This window comes from Oncorhynchus nerka, linkage group LG28 (assembly GCF_034236695.1).
Source record: "Oncorhynchus nerka isolate Pitt River linkage group LG28, Oner_Uvic_2.0, whole genome shotgun sequence".
NCBI lineage: Eukaryota > Metazoa > Chordata > Actinopteri > Salmoniformes > Salmonidae > Oncorhynchus > Oncorhynchus nerka.
The window spans coordinates 59107667-59129060 of NC_088423.1; the positions used below are offsets into that span (position 1 = coordinate 59107667).

The window sequence follows — 21394 nt, forward strand, 5'->3', positions numbered from 1 at the left end:
AGAAACGGAGAGGGAAGGAAAGATATTCAGGTAATTATGTTGCTTTCAGTTTCATTGCTGTGTTAAAAAAAAAAATCATTGGATGGGGCTTTGATACAGTTTTTATAGAAATTGATTTTTTGTTGAATCCTCTTTCCCCAGCCTGACTCCAAATGCGATTGGGCACAAAGGTGATAACTCAAACCTGTATGCTCATACTCCAAAAACAGAAGGCCACCACGTCAGTCACAGCCACATTCAATCAAGCTATTCAATTCTCAGACACCTTTTCACCTCTATAACATCCAGAAAAAGAAAAAAAACATCTACAAGCAGCAATGATGTGGTCCAAGCAATACAGCCCCACCAACACCACAGTAGGCCTACCAGGCTACCAGTAATACTGCTATATACCCTTTACCTGCCACATCTGCAGCTTGAACATTTCAGTCGATATACTTAAGGCACACAGACAGTGTGACTAGCGTGGCATGCTCATTTGCTAAAGTTTATCTGCCATGAGAGCTGGGATTAGTGGGGAATGAATGGCACCTAGAACTTTGACTTGGCAGTAAACACTTCTCACAACCTCCCTCATCTTATCCTTCTTTCACTCCATGGCCACCTAATGTGTGTGTGTGTGTACTCTACCATAGCAAATGAGGGGGGGGGCAGTCAAATCCACCCAGACAGTGGATGAGATATGAGACACAATAAACAGGGATGGTGAGGGATGAGAGGAGAGATAGAGAGCTGCAACTACCTTCCTAGCAACAGAGCAGAAAATGCAGAGTTGCCTTAGCAACACAATGTTTTTTTTTTTAAAGGACAACATCCTGGTTATATTGTTATTATTATTGTTATAATAACACCACACTTTTATTTAAAAACGTGTATTCAAAACACCCAGTCACTTTAGCTTGTCAGGATAATCAGCAAAAACAACAAGACAATAAACAGCACATGAGGTTATCGCCCATGACCTGTCAAGACATGGAGTCAGGTGGTCAAAGACATTAAATCGCACCGTTATCACCTGAAGCATCGCCGCTTTGTTGATTTAACCACGTCCCATGGTTTGACAGGGGAGAGTTTGCATGTTATCGATAGAGTCATCTTTACCCATCCACCAGAGTGACAATAACAGATGCAAGTGTCAAAACGTGGACAATGTGGGGCCAGAGGATAAACACACAATAGACTTCTGTGGGATATCAATGCATGGTAGTCCTGGTGATGTGACCACTGCACTAATTCAAATGTCTAACCACATGACCGGTATTGATTTGTAGGCTACGTGTGCCTTTTTTAAATTGATTTTTTAATTGATTGTGGTTCTGTCTTTGAGCTGTTCTTGTTTATTAATGTTCTGTATTATGTCATGTTTCATGTTTTGTGTGGACCCCAGGAAGAGTATCTCCTGCTTTTGCAACAGCTAATGGGGTTCCTAATAAAATAAATACCAAAATACCTGAATTGCCCTTTCCTGTTACAGGCAGAGACATTTATGTATAGGCTAGATATGTGTACATATGGATATACACTGAGTGTACAAAACATTACGGACACCTGCTCATTCCATGACATATTGATGATACTTATTCAATCCACTTTAATCAGTGTAGATGACTCAATATAAGGAAGGTGTTCCTAATGTTTGGTATACTCAGTGTATACAGCTATCTTTACAGGCTATTTTTGGTTCCTTTTGTTTTTCCTCTTTCCTGTCCCTGATGTTGACATTGTCAACAAATCTCAGAAAGATTCCTTCCTCTGCCGGTTGACATTTGGCGCCTTTTTTTCCCCCTGTGCCCGTCGGCCAGGAAATTTCTTGGCTCATGTAAAATTAAATCTCCTTCTGTCTGTTAAAAATCTATTATGAATCTTTAAAGAGTAAAAAGGGCCTTGGTGTCTCTGCCTAAAGAAAATAGAATTAGAAGCATTTTTTAAAGTCCTACTTCAACTTGGGATACAGATAATAGTAGCTTAGTAGTCAGGATGTAATGCCATGTTATTATAGGCTATTCAATGATGGCCACTTGCCACATTCAGTTGTTAACCTTGACCTACTGTATGTGTATTTACAGTGCATTCTGAAATTATTCAGACCCCTTGACTTTTTCCAAATTTTGTTACGTTACAGCCTTATTCTAAAATATTGAATACTGAAAGGTTGCAAGTTCAAACCCCCGAGCTGACAAGGTACAAATCTGTCGTTTTGCCCCTGAACAGGCAGTTAACCACTGTTCCTAGGCCGTCATTGAAAATAAGAATTTGTTCTTAAGTTCTTAACTGACTTGCCTAGTTAAAAAGGTAAAATAAATAAAAAATTAAAAAACAAGCTTGGCACACCTGTATTGGGAGTTTCTCCCATTCTTCTCTGCAGATCCTCTTAAGCTCTGTCAGGTTGGATGGGGAGCGTCGCTGCACAGCTATTTTCAAGTCTCTCCAGAGATGTTCGATTGGGTCACTCAAGGGCATTCAGAAACTTGTCCCGAAGCCACTCCTGCGTTGTCTTGGCTGTGTGCTTAGGGTCATTGTCCTGTTGTCCCCAGTATGAGGTCCTGAGTGCTCTGGAGCAGGTTTTTTTCATCAAGGATCTCTCTGTACTTTGCTCCGTTCATCTTTGCCTCAATCCCGACTAGTCTCCCAGTCCCTTCCGCTGAAAAACATCCCCACAGCATGATGCTGAAACCACCATGCTTCACCGTAGGGAATGTATCAGGTTTCCTCCAGGCATGATGCTTGGCATCCAGGCCAAAGAGTTCAATCTTGGTTTCAACAGACCAGATAATCTTTTTTTCTCATGGTCTGAGAGTCCTTTAGGTGCCTTTTAGCAAGCTCCAAGCGGGCTGTCAGGTGCCTTTTACTGAGGAGTGGCTTGCATCTGGCCACCCTACCACAAAGTCCTGCTTGGTGGATTGATGGATAGATGGTTGTATTTTTGCAAGGTTCTCCCATCTCCTTGGAAGAACTCTGGAGCTCTGCCAGTGTGAATATCGGGTTCTTGGTCACCTCCCTGAACAAGGCCTTTCTCCCCTGATTGCTCAGTTTGGCCAGCTCTAGGAAGAGTCTTGGTGGATCCAAACTTCTTCCATTTTAGAATGATGGAGGCCACTGTGTTCTTAGGGATCTTCAATGCTTCAGAAATGTTTAGGTACCCTTCTCCAGATCTGTGCCTCAACACAATCCTGTCTCTGGGCTCTACGGACAATTCCTTCGACCTCATGGCTTGGTTTTTGCTCTGACATGCACTTTCAACTCTGAGACATTATATAGACAGGTGTGTGCCTTTCCAAATCATGTCCAATCAATTGAATTTACCACAGGTTGACTCCAATCAAGTTGTAGAAACATCTCAAGAATGATCAATGCAAACAGGATGCACCTAGGCAAAGGGTCTGAATACTTATGTAAATAAGGTATTTCTGTTTTTTTTTTTATTACATTTGCAAACATTTTTTAAACCTTGTTTTCACTTTGTAATTATGGTGTATTATGTGTAGATTGATGAGGATTAAAAAAAAAATCTATTTTAGGCTGTAACGTAACAAAATGCCCAAAAAGTCAAGGGGTCTGAATACTTTCCGAATGCAATGTATATCATCCAAAGGAAGGTGTGTGTGTGTATTATAGGGAAAGACAGAGCAAGAGAGAGAAAAGATTGCGATACTTGACAGAATATATCTGGTTGAGTTAGGGACATTCGAAAATGATTAGGAGAAGAGGGGTCCAACTGAAGTTGTCATGAATTTTTACCCCCTTGCCCAACGTAAAAAATATTTTCACCCCTTGTACTTGAAAAAAATTATATTACCCTCCTCCTTTGTTGAATTAACTTTATAATGATTATGACAACAATAACTGCCTTGGCAATAGTGTACCAACCCTGTGTTTCTAAGCAAGGATATGGACTCTGCCACTTGAACATGGTTTTGTGGCACAGTTGATGCCACGCTGGGCTATGGGCTAGAAGATTGAGGATCCACACACCACTGCTTCGGGTGAGCTCACTCTCCCTACTATTTTCATTACAATATGTTGTTCAAAGTGGTTAGAGAAGCTAATGAGAGAGAAATAATGGAGGCTACCAAAAATATTACAAGATGATTAAATGACAGGAGCATTTGCTTCAGTTCCTCCCATTTAATAAGATAGGAAATACAAAACTGGCACCTGTCATCAGTCCTCACACATACATTGGCAAGAAAAGTATGTGAACCCTTTGGAATTACCTGGATTTCTGAATAAATTTGTCATCAAATGTGATCTGATCTTCATGTAAGTCACAACAATAGACAAACATAGTGTGCTTAAACTAATAACACACAAATTATTGTATTTGTATTGTCTATATTGAGTACATAATTTAAACATCCACATTGTAGGTTGGAAAATGTATGTGAACCCCTAGGCTAATGACTTCTCCAAAAGCTAATTGGAGTCAGGAGTCAGCTAACCTGGAGTCCAATTATTGACACGAGATTAGAGATGTTGGTTGGAGCTAGTGGTTAGAGTGTTGGACTAGTAACCGGAAGGTTGCAAGTTCAAACCCCTGAGCTGACAAGGTATAAATCTGTCGTTCTGCCCCTGAACAGAAAATAAGAATTTGTTCATAAACTGACTTGCCTGGTTAAATAAAGGTTTAAAAAAATAAAACAATTGCCTGATGTGAACCATGCCTCAAACAAAAGAGATCTCAGAAGACCTAAGATTAAGAATTGTTGACTTGCATAAAGCTGGAAAAGCTTACAAAGGTATCTCTATCAGTCTTGATGTTCGTCTGTACAAGGTAAGACAAATTGTCCATAAATGGAGAAAGTTCAGCATTGTTGCTACTCTCCCTAGGAGTGGCCGTCCTGCAAAGATGACTGCAAGAGCACAGCACAGAATGCTCAATGAGGTTAAGACGAATCCTAGAGTGTCAGCTAAAGACTTACAGAAATCTCTGGAACATGCCAACATCTCTGTTGACGAGTCTACGATACATAAAACACTCAACAAGAATGGTGTTCATGGGAGGACATCATGAAAGAAGCCACTGCTGTCCAAAAAAAACATTGCTGCACGTCTGAAGTTTACAAAAGTGCAGCCGGATGTTCCAGTAGCGCGGGAACAATACAGATGAAACTAAAGTTCAGTTGTTTGGAAGGAACACATAACACTATGTGTGGAGAAAAAAAGTCACAGCACACCAACATCAAAACCTCATCCCAACTCTAAAGTATGGTGGAGGGAGCATTAATGTTTGTGGCTGCTTTGCTGCCTCAGGGCCTGTACAGCTTGCTATCATCGACGAAAACATGAATTCCCAAGTTTATCAAGACATTTTGCAGTAGAATGTTAGGCTATCTGTCCACCAATTGAAGCTCAACAGAAGTTGTGTGATGCAACAGGACGACCCAAAACACAGAAGTAAATCAACAACAGAATGGCTTCAACAGAAGAATATACGCCTTCCGGAGTGGCCCAGTCAGAGTCCTGACCTCAACCCGATTGAGATGCTGTGGCATGACCTCAAGAGAGCAGTTCACACCAGACATCCCAAGAATATTGCTGAACTGAAACAGTTTTGTAAAGAGGAATGGTCCAAAATTCCTCCTGACCGTTGTGCAGGTCTGACCCGCAACTACAGAAAACATTTGGTTGAGGTTATTGCTGCCAAAGGACGGTCAACCAGATATTAAATCCAAGGGTTCACATACTTTTTCCACCCTGCACTGTGAATGTTTACACGGTGTGTTCAATAAAGACATGAAAACATATTGTTAGTGTGTTATTAGTTTAAGCAGACTGTGTGTGTCTATTGTTGTGACCTAGATGAAGATCAGATCAAATTTTATGACCAATTCATGCAGAAATCCAGGTTCACATACTTTTTTCTTGCCACTGTATATTCTGTATATTGCCACTGTGTCACAACTTTTGCCGAAGTTGATGCCTCTCCTTGTTCGGGCGGTGCTCGGCGGTCGACGTCGCCGGTCTTCTAGCCATCGCCGATCCATTTTTCATTTTGGGGTGGCAGGGTAGCCTACTGGTTAGAGACTTGGACTAATGACCGGAAGGTTGCAAGTTCAAACCCCCGAGCTGACAAGGTACAAATCTGTCGTTCTGCCCCTGAACAGGCAGTTAACCCACTGTTCCTAGGCTGTCATTGAAAATAAGAATTTGTTCTTAACTGACTTGCCTAGTAAAATAAAAAATAAATACATTTTCCATTTGTCTTGTCTTGTTTTCTCACACACCTGGTTATCATTCCCCTCATTATGTGTTGTGTATTTAACCCTCTGTTTCCCCCATGTCTTTGTGTGGTATTGTTTATTCTGTTTTATTGTATGCGCACGTTAGTCTATTGCGCTGGGTTATGTTAACCCGTGTTGTTATTTCGTGTTCATTGTGCCGTGTGCTTTTGGTTCGCCTAAATAAAAGGCTCCGTTTGCTACCCAATATCTGCTCTCCTGCACCTGACTCCCTTACAGCTATTTACGCATACCTGACACACTGTATATTCTAAAAAAAAAAAAAACATTTGTCATAAGAAACTAGCTCCCTGGTATACAGAAAATACCCGAGCTCTGAAGCAAGCTTCCAGAAAATTGGAACGGAAATGGAGCTACACCAAACTGGAAGTCTTCCGACTAGCTTGGAAAGACAGTACCGTGCAGTATCGAAGAGCCCTCACTGCTGCTTGATCATCCTATTCCAACTTAATGGAGGACAATAAGAACAATCCAAAATTAATTTAATTGATACTGTCGCAAAGCTAACTAAAAAGCAGCATTCCCCAAGAGAGGATGGCTTTCACTTCAGAAGTGATAAATTCATTAACTTCTTTGAGGAAAATATCATGATCATTAGAAATCAAATTATGGACTTTATGGATTTTAAATCTGCGTATTCCTCCAAAGCTCTGTTGTCCTGAGTCTGCACAACTCTGCCAGGACCTAGGAACAAGGGAGACACTCAAGTGTTTTAGTACTATATCTCTTGACACAATGATGAAAATAATCATGGCCTCTAAACCTTCAAGCTGCATACTGGACCCTATTCCAACTAAACTACTGAAAGAGCTGCTTCCTGCTCTTGGCCCTCCTATGTTGAACATAATAAACGTCTCTCTATCCACCGGATTTGTACCAAACTCACGAAAAGTGGCAGTAATAAAGCCTCTCTTGAAAAAGCCAAATCTTGATCCAGAAAATATAAAAAACTATCAGCCTATATCGAATCTCCCTCTCAAAACATTTTAGAAAAAGCTGTTTGCCAGCAACTCACTGCCTTCGCGAAGACAAACAATGTATACGAAACGCTTCAGTCTGGTTTTAGACCACATCCTAGCACTGAGACTGCATTTGTCAAGGTGGTAAATTACCTTTTAATGGCGTCAGACCGAGGCTCTACATCTGTCCTCGTGCTCCTAGAACTTAGTGCTGCTTTTGATACCATCGTTCACCACATTCTTTTGGAGAGATTGGAAACCCAAATTGGTCTACATGGATGAGTTTTGGCCTGGTTTAGATCTTATCTGTCGGAAAGATATCAGTTTTTCTCTGTGGATGGTTTGTCCTCTGACAAATCTACTGTCAATCATCGTGTTCCTCAAGGCTCCGTTTTAGGACCACTATTGTTTTCACTATATATTTTACCTCTTGGTGATGTCATTCGGAAACATAATGCTAACTTTCACTGCTATGAGGATGACACACAGCTGTAATTTTCCATGAAACATAGTGAAGCCCCAAAATTGCCCTCCCTGGAAGCCTTTGTTTCAGACACAAGGAAGTGGATGGCTGCAAATGTTCTAATTTAAATTCGGACAAAGCAGAGATGCTTGTTCTAGGTCCCAAGAAACAAAGAGATCTTCTGTTGAATTTGACAATTATATTGGTGGTTGTATAGTTATCTCAAATGAAACTGTGAAGGACCTCAGCATTACTCTGTACCCTGATCTCTCTTTTGACGAACATATCAAGACTGTTTCAAGGACAGCTTTTTTCCATCTACGTAACATTGCAAAAATCAGAAACTTTATGCCAAAAATTATGCAGAAAAATTAATCAATGCTTTTGTCACTTCTAGATTAGACTACTGCAGTGCTCTACTTTCCGTCTACTCGGATAAAGCACTAAATAATGTTCAGTTAGTGCTCAACACGGCTGCTAGAATCTTGACTAGAACCAAAAAATGTGATCATATTAGTCCAGTGCTAGCCTCTCTACACTGGCTTCCTGTTAAGCCAAGGGCTGATTTCAAGGTTTTACTGCTAACCTACAATGTATTACATGGGCTTACTCCTACCTATCTTTCTGATTTGCTCCTGCCCTACATGTACGCTATGGTCACAAGACGCAGGCCTCCTTACTGTCCCTAGAATTTCTAAGCAAACAGCTGGAGGCAGGGCTTTCTCCTATAGAGCTCCATTTTTATGGAATGGTCTGCCTTGTCAAGTCTTTATTGATGACTCATCTCTTCACTAGGTCCTATGATTGAGTGTAGTCTGGCCCAGGAGTGTGAAGGTGAACGGAAAGGCACTGGAGCAACGAACCCGCCCTTGCTGTCTCTGCCTGGCCGGTTCCCTTCTCTCCACTGGGATTCTCTGCCTCTAACCCTATTACAGGGGCTGAGTCACTGGCTTACTGGTGCTCTTCCATGCCATCCCTAGGAGTGATGCATCACTTGAGTGGGTTGAGTCACTGACGTGATCTTCCTGTCCGGGTTGGAGCCCCCCTTGGGTTGGGCCGTGGGTGAGATCTTTGTGGGCCATATTCTTCCTTGTTTCAGGAGTTGGTGGTTGAAGATATCCCTCTAGTTGTGTGGGGGCTGTGCTTGGCAAAGTGGGTGGGGTTATATCCTGCCTGTTTGGCCCTGTCCAGGGGTATTGTCGGACGGGGCCACAGTGTCTCCCGACCCCTCCTGTCTCAGCCTCCAGTATTTATGCTGCAGTAGTTTATGTGTCGGGGGGCTAGGGTCAGTCTGTTATATCTGGAGTATTTCTCCTGTCTTATCCGGTGTCCTGTGTGAATTTAAGTATGCTCTCTCTAATTCTCTCTCTCTTTCTCTATTTTTCTCTTTCTTTCTCTCTTTCTCTCTTTCTTTCTTTCTCTCTCTCAGAGGACCTGAGCCCTAGGACCATGCCTCAGGACTACCTGGCCTGATGACTCCTTGCTGTCCCCAGTCCACCTGGCCATGCTGCTGCAGTTTAAACTCTTTTGCCTTCGGCTATGGAACCCTGACCTGTTCACCAGACATGCTACCTGTCCCAGACCTGCTGTTTTCAACTCTCTAGAGACAGCAGGAGTGGTATAGATACTCTGAATGATCGGCTATGAAAAGCCAACTGACACATACTCCTGAGGTGCTGACCTGTTGCACCCTCGGCAACTACTGTGATTATTATTATTTGACCCTGCTGGTCATCTATGAACATTTGAACATCTTCACCATGTTCTGTTATAATCTCTACCCGGCACAGCCAGAGGAAGACTGGCCACCCCTCATAGCCTGGTTCCTCTCTAGGTTTCTTCCTAGGTTCTGGCCTTTCTAGGGAGTTTTTCCTAGCCACCGTCCTTCTACACCTGCATTGCTTGATGTTTGGGGTTTGAGACTGGGTTTCTGTACATCAGCTCATGTAAGAAGGGCTTTATAAATACATTTGATTGATTGATCGTCTTGACATACCTACATTTCTGCTTTGCTCATTTCAGTTATAGACTATCGATCATGCCTCCTTTTTTATTAAAGAGACGGAGTCCAGACATAACTACACTACTTTAGGAAACTTTCTGAACTCACACACACAACCATCAAAATGACCCATCAATCAAAGCTACCAGCTCATCTCAAACACAAGAGCAAATCACATTTCTCCTTTCCTGAAAATGTATCCTATTAAAACCCAGGCCTACCTTTAAATCCTGGCTGTAGGTTATCAGATAGTAGACTACATTAGGATAATGCTAAAACAATGTACCTATCAAATGAATTAAATTAATTGACATGGCAGGTTTAAAGGGGATTGGGAGAGAGACATCTATGCAATAGTAGTCTATGAAGATGAAATTGACAACCATAAAAAAAATGGAAACAACATGCAACCTTTCCATATCTACATTTTTGTGAAGCAATTGGTGCTTAAATTGACACCACATTTAAAATTTGAATGAGTGTAGGCTTATACGATATCTAAGTCTGTGTTACCCACTTATCGATATGTTCAAACTTTTTTGTTGTTGTCTGTCTTGCATATTGACTGTGATAGTTTACCAAGGCCGAATATACAGGCTAGAATACACATTATGCATTAATAGGCATATATAAATTAGCCTAACTTCTTATTTAGTCTATATATCTTTCTGACTTCACTGTTCCCTTCTTGTGCAATTCTCCACTGGCATCTCCACAGACCTGAGTGGCCTGAGTGGCCTCTCTCACATTCACCTCTCTCTATTCCTTATTGCTCTAGAATGACTAGGCCAATAATGGACTTAAGGAGCCCAACATTACTCCTTATAGGACCTTACAGGTTTTGTTTATTGGCAAATTGGCTCTTACAGCCAAATACTCCATCTAAATGTGAATCGATTCTCAATCGGTGTTTCGCGCTCTAGCGACTCCTTGTGGTGGGCCGGGCACCTGCAGGCTGACTTCGGTCGTCAGGTGAACGGTGTTTCCTCTGACACATTGTTGCAGCTGGCTTCCGGGTTAAGCAGGCGGGTGATAAGAAGTAGTTTGGCGGGATATGTCCATGATAGCTTGCTATCTAGGGTGACACCCAGCAGTTTATTGTCTTCAACTTGCTCATTGAGGTTCAGGGTTGAGTGAGTGATTTGTCCCAAAAATGATGCTTTTAGTTTGAGATATTTAGCAACAGGTAGTTACCAACATCTTAACGTTTAGAGCAAGCGTTGAGGGCTCTTAACAAAACTCCCCCGGCCAGAAGTTACTATCATCTATAGGCGCTTAAAGTAGTTAGCATCTATGAATGGGCTATTCAACTACTAGCCTAGCCCAACCCAATGCGAGTCCAAGGATAACAATATAGGCCTATAGTTTAGTCCTTAATAATTTTTTAAATAAAAATATATACTTATTTAGAGCATGTATACTCTAAATAACTTTTTTTTTGAGGAGAAGAAGCCCTCTTGATTGCTGAATATAAAACGGCAACAAAATTGGCAATGAACTAGTGGGGAAGATTGAATGACGAGAGCGTAGGCGACATGTAGCTCTGGTGGAATGTGATCTGGTGGTGATAAATTGATACATTGCAGCACATTATAAATGTAGCCTAAACAGAACAGAGGGAAATCCTTTCATTCATTCACACAACAAACCTGTGTCTTGCAGCGCACGGCCTGTCAGTGGCATAACAGGTGTCCCATAGAACACTTTCCATTGGTTGAACCACAGGTTCCATAAGGGAGGCATATGTAAGTAGATGGGAAAGTTGGCTAGGATGGAACATAGGAAAACCTGCCAAAATGGTGAATGTAAATCGGGGGGGAAACACACTATACTCTCCACTGTATGTGTGCCCAATAAAAAACAAAACAACCCTCCCCAAAGCAAAGAAAAAAGTTGCATCCCCCTCCCCTATTTTGGTCCTCCACAGTAATTTTCGAACGGTCTCTTATGGGAGATATGCCTATATCACAATACACGCTGTGGGTAGTGGTCTAAAATGGACTGTAATGGTCTAGCTATAAAGGTCTATAACACTCTGTAGTGGTGTAATGGTCCATAATGGTCTGTGGTATACATAGTGGTTGGGCACCACGCCGTGTAGCTGCATGCTTTGGTTTGACACCCAGCTAGCGTATTTTTTTATATATATTTTTTTATTGAACCTTTATTTAACTAGGCAAGCAGTAGTTGCTCTCTGCTCTGGTCTGTGATTTGTTTGGACGGGTGCCTAATGAATACAAGCTGACCTGATCAAACACAGCTTAATAGCGTCCAGCAGCTTTCATATTCATGTATTGACAAGGACATTTGTCTCAGCCCGCTGGGTTGCTGCAGCTAAATGAGATTTGAACACAATGAAGAACACACCCGAGTGACACGCTTGGCCCGGTGTGTTGTGTGTGTGTGTGCGCCTATTGAAACTGAGGGGTCATGTGCCATCAGTGCTCCCTGAAGATTAGCTGCATGATGCTTCTATGTGTGTGTGTGTGTGTGTGTGTGTGTGTGTGTGTGTGTGTGTGTGTGTGTGTGTGTGTGTGTGTGTGTGCGCGCAGTAGTATAAAGTACATAAGTAAAAATACTTTAAAGTACTACTTAAGTAGTTTTCTTGGGGTATCTATACTTTACTTTTTTAGGAATGAAGTGAAGTAAAAGTAAAAGCTGTAAAAAATATAAATAGTAAAGTCATGTACTTTTTCTCCATACATTTTCCCTGACACCAAAAAATACTTGTTACATTTTGAATGCTTAGCATCACAGGAAAATGGTCCAATTCACCCACATATCAAGAGAACATCCCTAGTCATCCCTACTGCCTCTGATCTGGTGGACTCACCAAACACCCATGCTTCGTTTGTAAATGATGTATGAGTGTTGGAGTGTGCTCCTGGCTATCCGTAAATTTTCAAAACAAGAAAATGGTGTCATCTAGTTTGCTTAATATAAGGAATTAGAAATTATCTCTACTTTGACTTTTAATACTTAAGTATATTTTAGCAATTACATTTACTTTTTATGCTTAAGTATATTTAAAACCAAATACTTAGACTTAGACTTTTACTTTTACTCAAGTATTATTTTACTGGGTGACATTCACTTTTACTTGAGTCACTTTCTATGAAGGTATCTTTACTTTTACTCTTTTACTCAATAATACTCTTTTATTGAGTAATTGTTCCACCACTGTGTGTACTGTCTTTCATGCTTGCGTGTGTGTGGACTGTGGAGGAATTACCTAGTGGTCAAATCCAACACCTTGGAAATTAAGCCTGTGACTGGGAGTGGATAAGACAACGGGAGAGAAGAAGTAGAGGAGAAAAATTGAAGGATAACTTCAACTGAAAACGAAAAAAAAAACGAACCTCAAAACACTGCTCTGAGACACGCTACCACTTTACATAAACCTCTACTTAGCTTATCACCCTGTGTGTTTGTTTGTGTATGTGTGTTTTAGGACAGGCATCTGAGTAACCTTACCTGGAGGCGTCAAAGCTATCGTAGGACCCCACAGTGTAGTGTCGGAAGAGTTTCCTCCTGTCCGAGCGGTCAGCTCTTGTGTCTGTGGAAGAACAGAAGGACCAACAGTCATTGACCACATCAGTCACCGACCGCATGCATGGCTACAGAAATCAATTAATCAACAGTAATAGAAAGAAAGAAAACAAACAGCAGCAACATGCAAACTGTGAAACTCCTGTACAAGAAAGTGCAGCTCTGCAATCCAATCAAATGTGCAAACAAACATAGACATAATGGACACACTCCAGTTTTCATTCTAAGGGTACACAACGAATTACAAGTTAGAAATCGACCCCCAACCCCTACCACCCTATAGGCACTTCAAGTATATAGATCTGAAAGGATTGGATAAAGTGACAGTGACAACAACAAGCTGCAGAAGTGTGCACCACTGAAACACAAATAACATAAATCTCCTTTGGTAAAAAAACAACAACAACCCTTAATTAAGCAATAAATCAACTCAAGCAACCAACAAGTGCGTACACACACACACACACACACACACGCACACGCACACGCACACGCACGCACACACACACACACTTACCTCCAAAACGAACTTTCCTCCTGATAGAGGCAGTTTTTTCCATTTGTACTCCTAAATGTCTCTTCCCTCTTTCTCTCCCTCACTTTATGTCTTTCACATACACCTTCTCTATCACTCTCATTCTTTCAGACACTCTTTCTCTGTCTCTCCCTCGCTCTTCATATTTCTCTCTATCCCTCTCTCTCTCTCAGATGCAATCAGTGACAGGGACATGCCTTGAATGCCCAGAAATGCCCAAATCCACAGTGTCTAGAGAAAAGCCGGAAAACCAGACAGGCAGTCCCACTAAGCGTTAAGGATGAATCCGGGTTGAGCTCTGTGGTTACTGCTGAGAGGAGAACATAATGTAAAGGAGAAGAGAGATAATGAAGAGAGGAGGGAGGAGAAAGAGATAAATACTACATCACAACAGGCCCACTCCATAGCAACCACTGGTGTACTGTAGGGAGTTTGTTTCCATGACCACCGATCAATGGAGAAGGTACATGACGTACATGTCTGGTCGCTGTGAAGGTTTCCTTAGTGTGTGTGTGTGTGTCTACATATCTGAATGTGTGGGTGTGCAGGGGGAGTGGTAGAGTAATTGAAGGGTGTGCATGTGTGTGTGTGTGTGTGTGGAAGAGGGGGGATGGTTACGGTTTTGCTTACAGTTCAACGTGAAGGGGGGTCTTCGTTGACCTCCATTTCCCTATTTTCTACTTTCCCTCCCCCATCCCTCCCTCCTTTGTTCCCTCCCTCCTACTGACACTAATCTCACACAGTTTGGGGGAGTGGAAAGGACACAAAATGAGCAAGAGAAATTAAAGATTATTTATGAGTAATAAATCATCTTTGCAGGGCTTAAAGTATTTGAGGGATTACACAGCACAGGCAAGCCAACTATATGATTGAAGTTCTGAAACAAACAGAAACACAGACATGCCAATACAATATTTAATTGTCTTGCAAATGGAGGAGAAAATGAAAATACCCCACCCCAAGAATGTAAATACAAAATAGAGAATAAGGACCTGTGTCTGTGCGGCGTTCTCTTTCTCAAAGAAACACGTGTGTGTGTGTCTTTCCCTCTGTTTTCCTCTCTTTCCACCCATGATGGCCAAGGGCGGACTTGGATACCCCCAGGCAGACGCCAGTCTGAGCGCCAGTCTTTTTACTAAAGAGATTGTGTTAACCTAAGTAATTATTTTGTTAAAATTAAATCTTCTTTCTTCCTTTTTCATTTCTCTGCCCTGCTCTGAAATTGTCACATGCTTCATAAACAACAGGTGTTGACTAACAGTGACACGGTTAATTACGGGCCCAACCCAACAATGCAGAGAGAGAGAAAATAGAGAAATAATAGAAAAGCAATAAAACATAATAATAAAAGTCATAATAAATACACAATGAGTAACGAAAACGTGGCTATATACACAGGCTACCAGTACCGGGTCGATGTGCAGGGGTACAAGGTAATTGAGGTAGAAATGTACATACTGTATAACTAGGAATAAAGTGACGAGCCAACAAGATAGATAATAAAGAGTAGCATCAGTGTCACGAGTGGCGCTCGGCGGTCGTCATCACCGGCCTATTAGCTGCCACTGATTGTCTTTCCTCCCCCTCCTTGTATGTTTATTGGTAGCACCTGTTTAGGTATGATTAGTTTGTCTTTATTAGACAGCCGGCCCGCCTGGTTGTTGTGCGGGATTATTTCAGTGTAACCTTCGGCTCTGTTGTAGAGGTACGTGTTAGTGCCTGGTCGTGACTTTTCCGTTGTACATTTTCATTCCCTGTGTTTGGGGCCGTTACTATTGTGAGCACCCTGTGGTGCGTTGGTGCAATTAAAGACGCACAGCATTGCACTCTCTGTCTCCTGCGTCTGACTCCACACCCACGACACCCGCAGCATTACAGAATCCCGCACCTAAATCAAATTGAATGGAGTCAGCAGGAGCAGTAGCCAACCCTCTCCCATCGATGGAGGAACGGGTTCTCCACCACACCACCGTTCTCCATCGGATCGGATCCGCGATGGATAAAGTAATGGAGAGAATGGACCGATGGGAGAGGAGTGGTCTCCTCTCTCCACCTTCGGCACCCACGGCTCCGGACTCCCCATCACTCGACTCCAGCACCCTCCGTCTGACGCTACCGAGGGCTTATGATGGAGCGGCGGCGGGTTGCCAGGGGTTTCTGCTTCAGCTGGAGCTATACCTGGCCACCGTTAGACCCACTCCCTCAGGAGCGGAGAGGGTGAGTGTCCTCATCTCCTGCCTCACGGGTCGTGCTCTGGAGTGGGCGAACGCAGTCTGGAATGGCCCAGACTCAGCGCGGAGCACTACCCAGAGTTTTCCCTCCGCTTCCGTGCCGTGTTTGATCACCCTCTAGACGGCCGAGCGGTGGGAGAACGACTTTTTCATCTCAGGCAGGAGAGGAGGAGCGCCCAGGATTACGCGCTGGAGTTCCGGACCTTGGCAGCCGGATCTGGGTGGAACGACAGGGCCCTTATGGACCACTACAGGTGTAGTCTCCGAGAGGACGTCCGCCGGGAGTTAGCGTGTCGGGACACCACTCTGTCACTGGATCAGCTGATTGACATGTCCATTCGACTGGACAATCTGCTGGCTGCCCGCGGGCGTTCAGAGAGGGTCCTGTGCGTTCCACCACCCAGCCCCTCCGCTCCCATTCCGATGGAGTTGGGAGGGGCTGCGCCGAGGGGTACCGGAGGAGGAGGCCTTCCCTGCACCAACTGTGGTCGGAGAGGACACACGTCTGATCGGTGCTGGGGGGGGGTCCGTCTGGGAGTAGAGATGGCAGGCGGAATGCTTCTCGATCATCCCAGGTGAGTCTGCATCAAACTCACCCAGAACCCCCTGTTGGCCACATGTTTGTCTTAACCTTTTTCTTCACTTTTTTCCCTCTTCCCAGCATAGGGCGCTAGTCGATTCAGGCGCAGCTGGGAACTTTATGGATCGCGGACTCGCCCTTAAGTTAGGGGTTCCGCTGGTGCCGATAGATTCTCCTTTCCCCGTGCACTCCCTAGATAGCCGGCCATTAGGGTCAGGGATGGTCAGGGAGACCACGGTCCCACTGGACATGGTGACGCAGGGGAATCATAGGGAGCGTATCAGTTTTTTTATTATTGATTCGTCTGCGTTTCCAGTGGTGCTGGGGACTCCTGGCTGGCCCGGCACAATCCTAAAATTTCGTGGAAACAGGGGTTCTCCAGGGGTGGTCAGAGGAGTGTTCTGGAAGGTGTTTGGGAGTTTCCATCGGTGCTACGTCGGTGGAGAGTCCAGACCAGGGTTCCACGGTGTGCATTCCCCCCGAGTATGCCGATTTGGCAATCGCTTTCAGTAAAGTGAAAGCGACTAAATTACCACCTTATCGACCGGGAAGGGATTGTACGATAGATCTCCAGGTAGACGCTGCGCTTCTCAAGAGTCACGTGTACCCGCTGTCCCAGGAGGAGACGTTGGCAATGGAGACATATGTCACGGAGTCGCTGGGACAGGGGTACATTCGGCCCTCCATTTCACCCGTCTCCTCGAATTTCTTTTTTGTGAGGAAAAAGGAGGGAGGTTTGCGTCCGTGTATTGATTATAGAGGTCTAAACGCCATCACAGTGGGGTATAGTTACCCTCTACCTCTCATCGCTACGGCGGTGGAATCATTCCACGGAGCGCAGTTCTTCACAAAACTGGATCTCAGGAGCGCGTATAGTCTGGTGCGTATTCGGAAGGGAGACGAGTGGAAAACCGCATTTAGTACCACATCAGGCCACTATGAGTACCTCGTCATGTCGTATGGGTTAAAAAATGCTCCAGCCGTTTTTCAATCCTTTGTAGACGAGATTCTCAGGGACCTGTGCGGTCAGGGAGTGGTTGTTTATATCGATGACTTTCTGATCTACTCGGCCACTCACACCGCGCATGTGTCTCTGGTGCGCAAGGTGCTTGGTAGACTGCTGGAGCATGACCTATACATCAAGGCTGAGAAATGCGTGTTCTCTAAACGAGCCGTCTCTTTTCTAGGATATCGCATTTCCACCTCGGGGGTAGTGATGGAGGGCGACCGCATTAGGGCCGTGCGTAATTGGCCGACTCCAACCACGGTAAAGGAGGTGCAGCGGTTTTTGGGTTTTGCCAACTACTACCGGAGGTTTATCCGGGGTTTTGGCCAGATAGCGGCTCCCATTACCTCACTGCTGAAGGGGGGCCCGGTGCGGTTGCAGTGGTCAGCAGAGGCGAACGGAGCGTTCAACAAGTTGAAGGCGCTGTTCACTGATGCGCCCGTGTTGGCGCATCCGGACCCCTCTCTAGCATTCATAGTGGAGGTGGACGCGTCCGAGGCTGGGGTGGGTGCCGTGCTATCGCAGGGCTCGGGTACGCCACCAAAACTCCGCCCCTGCGCTTTCTTCTCAAGGAAGCTCAGCCCAGCGGAGCGTAACTATGATGTGGGGGACCGGGAGTTGCTAGCGGTGGTTAGAGCTCTGAAGGTGTGGAGACACTGGCTTGAGGGGGCTAAGCACCCTTTTCTGGTGGACCGACCACCAGAAACCGGTTCCGGTTTACTTTGTCTTATAGACCGGGCTCCCAGAACGTAAAGGCTGACGCACTGTCCCGCCTTTACGACACGGAGGATGGGTCCACCGAACCTGCTCCCATCCTTCCCGCCTCAAAGCTGGTAGCACCAGTGGTATGGGAGGTGGACTCAGATATCGAGCGTGCGTTACGGGCTGAACCCGCTCCTCCTCAGTGTCCAGCGGGGCGAAGGTACGTGCCGCTTGGTGTTCGGGACAAGCTGATTCGGTGGGCTCATGTCCTACCCTCCTCGGGTCACCCTGGGGTGACGAGGACAGTGGGGAGCCTTCAGGGGAGGTATTGGTGGCCTACTTTGGCTAAGGACGTTAAGGGTTATGTCTCCTCCTGTTCAGTGTGCGCTCAGAGTAAGGCTCCTAGGCACCTTCCTAGAGGGAAGTTACAACCCCTCCCCGTTCCACAGCGGCCATGGTCACATCTGTCCATAGATTTCCTGACCGATCTTCCGCCGTCTCAGGGGAACACCACGGTTCTTGTGATTGTGGATCGGTTCTCTAAGTCCTGCCGTCTCCTCCCGTTGCCCGGTATCCCTACAGCCCTACAGACTGCGGAGGCGTTATTCACCCATGTCTTTCGGCACTACGGGGTGCCGGAGGACATCGTTTCTGATCGGGGCCCCAATTCACGTCTCGGGTATGGAGAGCGTTCATGGAACGCTTGGGGTCTCTGTCAGCCTGACCTCCGGTTATCACCCCGAGAGTAATGGGCAGGTGGAGAGAGTGAACCAGGAGGTGGGTAGGTTTCTGCGGTCGTATTGCCAGGATCGGCCAGGGGAGTGGGCACGCTACATTCCCTGGGCTGAAATGGCTCAGAACTCACTACGCCACTCCTCTACTAACGTGTCCCCTTTTCAGTGTGTGTTGGGGTACCAGCCGGTCCTGGCACCATGGCATCCGAGCCAGACCGAGGCTCCTGCGGTGGAGGAATGGGTACAGCGCTCCAAGGAGACCTGGAGGGCCGTCCAGGAATCTCTACAACAAGCGAGTGGACGGCAGAAGAGGAGTGCTGACCGCCACCGCAGTGAGGCCCCCGTGTTTGTACCGGGGGACAGGGTCTGGCTCTCGACCCGAAACCTACCTCTCCGCTTGCCCTGCCGGAAGCTGGGTCCGCAGTGTGTAGGGCCCTTTAAAGTCCTGAGGAGGATAAACGAGGTGTGTTATCGAATTACAACTCCCTTCCTATTATCGTATTAACCCCTCGTTTCATGTGTCTCTCCTCAGGCCGGTGGTAGCTGGTCCCCTGCAGGACAGTGAGGTGCTGGAGGTCCCCCCCCCCCCTCGATGTCCCCGGCGTACACGATCCGGGCCATTCTGGACTCAAGACGCCGGGTGAGGGGGCCTGCAGTACCTCGTGGACTGGGAGGGGTACGGCCCGGAGGAGAGGTGCTGGGTACCGGTGGGGGACATCTTGGATCCATCCATGTTGAGGGATTTCCATCGCCTCCATCCGGATCGCCCTGCACCTCGTCCTCCGGGGCGACCTCGAGGCCGGTGTCGGCGCGCGCTGCGGGAGCCGCGCGTCAGGGGGGGGGGTACTGTCACGAGTGGCGCTCGGCAGTCGTCATCACCGGCCTATTAGCTGCCACTGATTGTCTTTCCTCCCCCTCCTTGTATGTTTATTGGTAGCACCTGTTTAGGTATGATTAGTTTGTCTTTATTAGACAGCCGGCCCGCCTGGTTGTTGTGCGGGATTATTTCAGTGTAACCTTCGGCTCTGTTGTAGAGGTACGTGTTAGTGCCTGGTCGTGACTTTTCCGTTGTACATTTTCATTCCCTGTGTTTGGGGCCGTTACTATTGTGAGCACCCTGTGGTGCGTTGGTGCAATTAAAGACGCACAGCATTGCACTCTCTGTCTCCTGCGTCTGACTCCACACCCACGACACCCGCAGCATTACAATCAGCGTATGTGATGAGTCAAAAAAGGTAGTGCAAAGAGGGTCAATGCAGATAGTCCGTGTAGCTATTTGATTAACTTTTTGATATTATTATCTAACATTGTAACTAACACATGCCGTGAGGTAGCAGAGAGAACAGTCTATGACTTGGGTGGCTGGAGTCTTTCACAATTTTTAGGGCCTTCCTCTGACACCGCCTGGTATAGAGGTCCTAGATTGCAGGGAGGTCAGCCCCAGTGATGTACTGGGCCGTACACACTACCCTATGAAGCACACCTTGTGGTTGGATGCCAAGGAGTTGCCATAACAAGCGGAGATGCAGCCAGTCAAGATGCTCTCAATGGTGCAGCTGTTCAACCTTTTGAGGATCTGAGGGCCCATGCCAAATCTTTTGAGCCAACTGAGGGGGAAGATGCTTCATTGTGCACTCTTCACGCCTGTGTTGGTGTATGTGGACCATGATAGATCCTTAGTGATGTGGACACCAAAGAACTTGAAGCTCTCAACCTGCTCCACTACAGCCCCATCGATGTGAATGGGGCCATGCTCGGCCGTCCATTTCCTGTAGTCCACGTTCAGCTCCTTTGCATTGCTGACGTTGAGGGAGATGTTGTTGTCCTGGCACCACACAGCCAGGTCTCTGACCTCCTCCCTATAGGCTGTCTCATCGTCATCTGTGATCAGGCTTACCATTGTCGGTGTCATCAGCAAACTTAATGATAGTGTTGGAGTTGTGGAGTCTCAGTCGAGAGTGAACAGGCAATACAGGAAGGAGCTAAGCATGCACCCCTGAGGGGCCCCCGTGTTGAGGGTCAGCTTGGCATATGTGTTGTTGCCTAACCTCACCACCTGGGGAGCGGCCCGTCAGGAAGTCCAGGCTCCAGTTGCAGAGGGAGGTGCTCAGTCCCAGGGTCCTTAACTTAGTGATGAGCTTGGAGGGCACTATGGTGTTAAACGGTGAGCTGTAGTCAATAAACAGCATTCTCACATAGGTGTTCCTCTTGTCCAGGTGAGAGAAAGCAGTGTGAAATGCAATATAAATTCTGTGGATTTGTTTGGGTGGTATGCGATTTGGAGTGGGTCCAGGGTGTCTGGGCTGATGGTGTTGATGTGAGCCATGACCAGCCTTTCAAAGCCTTTCATGGCTACAGATGTCATTTAGAAAGGTTACCTTGGCGTTCTTGGGA

The 21394-nt window shown here is 45.6% G+C and overlaps 1 protein-coding gene across 1 annotated transcript in view; it reads right to left on the reverse strand.

Annotated features, from left to right (window-relative positions):
- The window catches only part of LOC115113450 (SH3 and multiple ankyrin repeat domains protein 2-like), a 168359-nt gene that overhangs the window by 67415 nt on the left and 79550 nt on the right, over window positions 1–21394 (reverse strand). The window contains exon 13 of the mRNA XM_065012945.1: window positions 13138–13219. Coding sequence (XP_064869017.1) covers window positions 13138–13219 — 82 coding nt within the window. The remainder of the gene's footprint in view (window positions 1–13137; window positions 13220–21394) is intronic.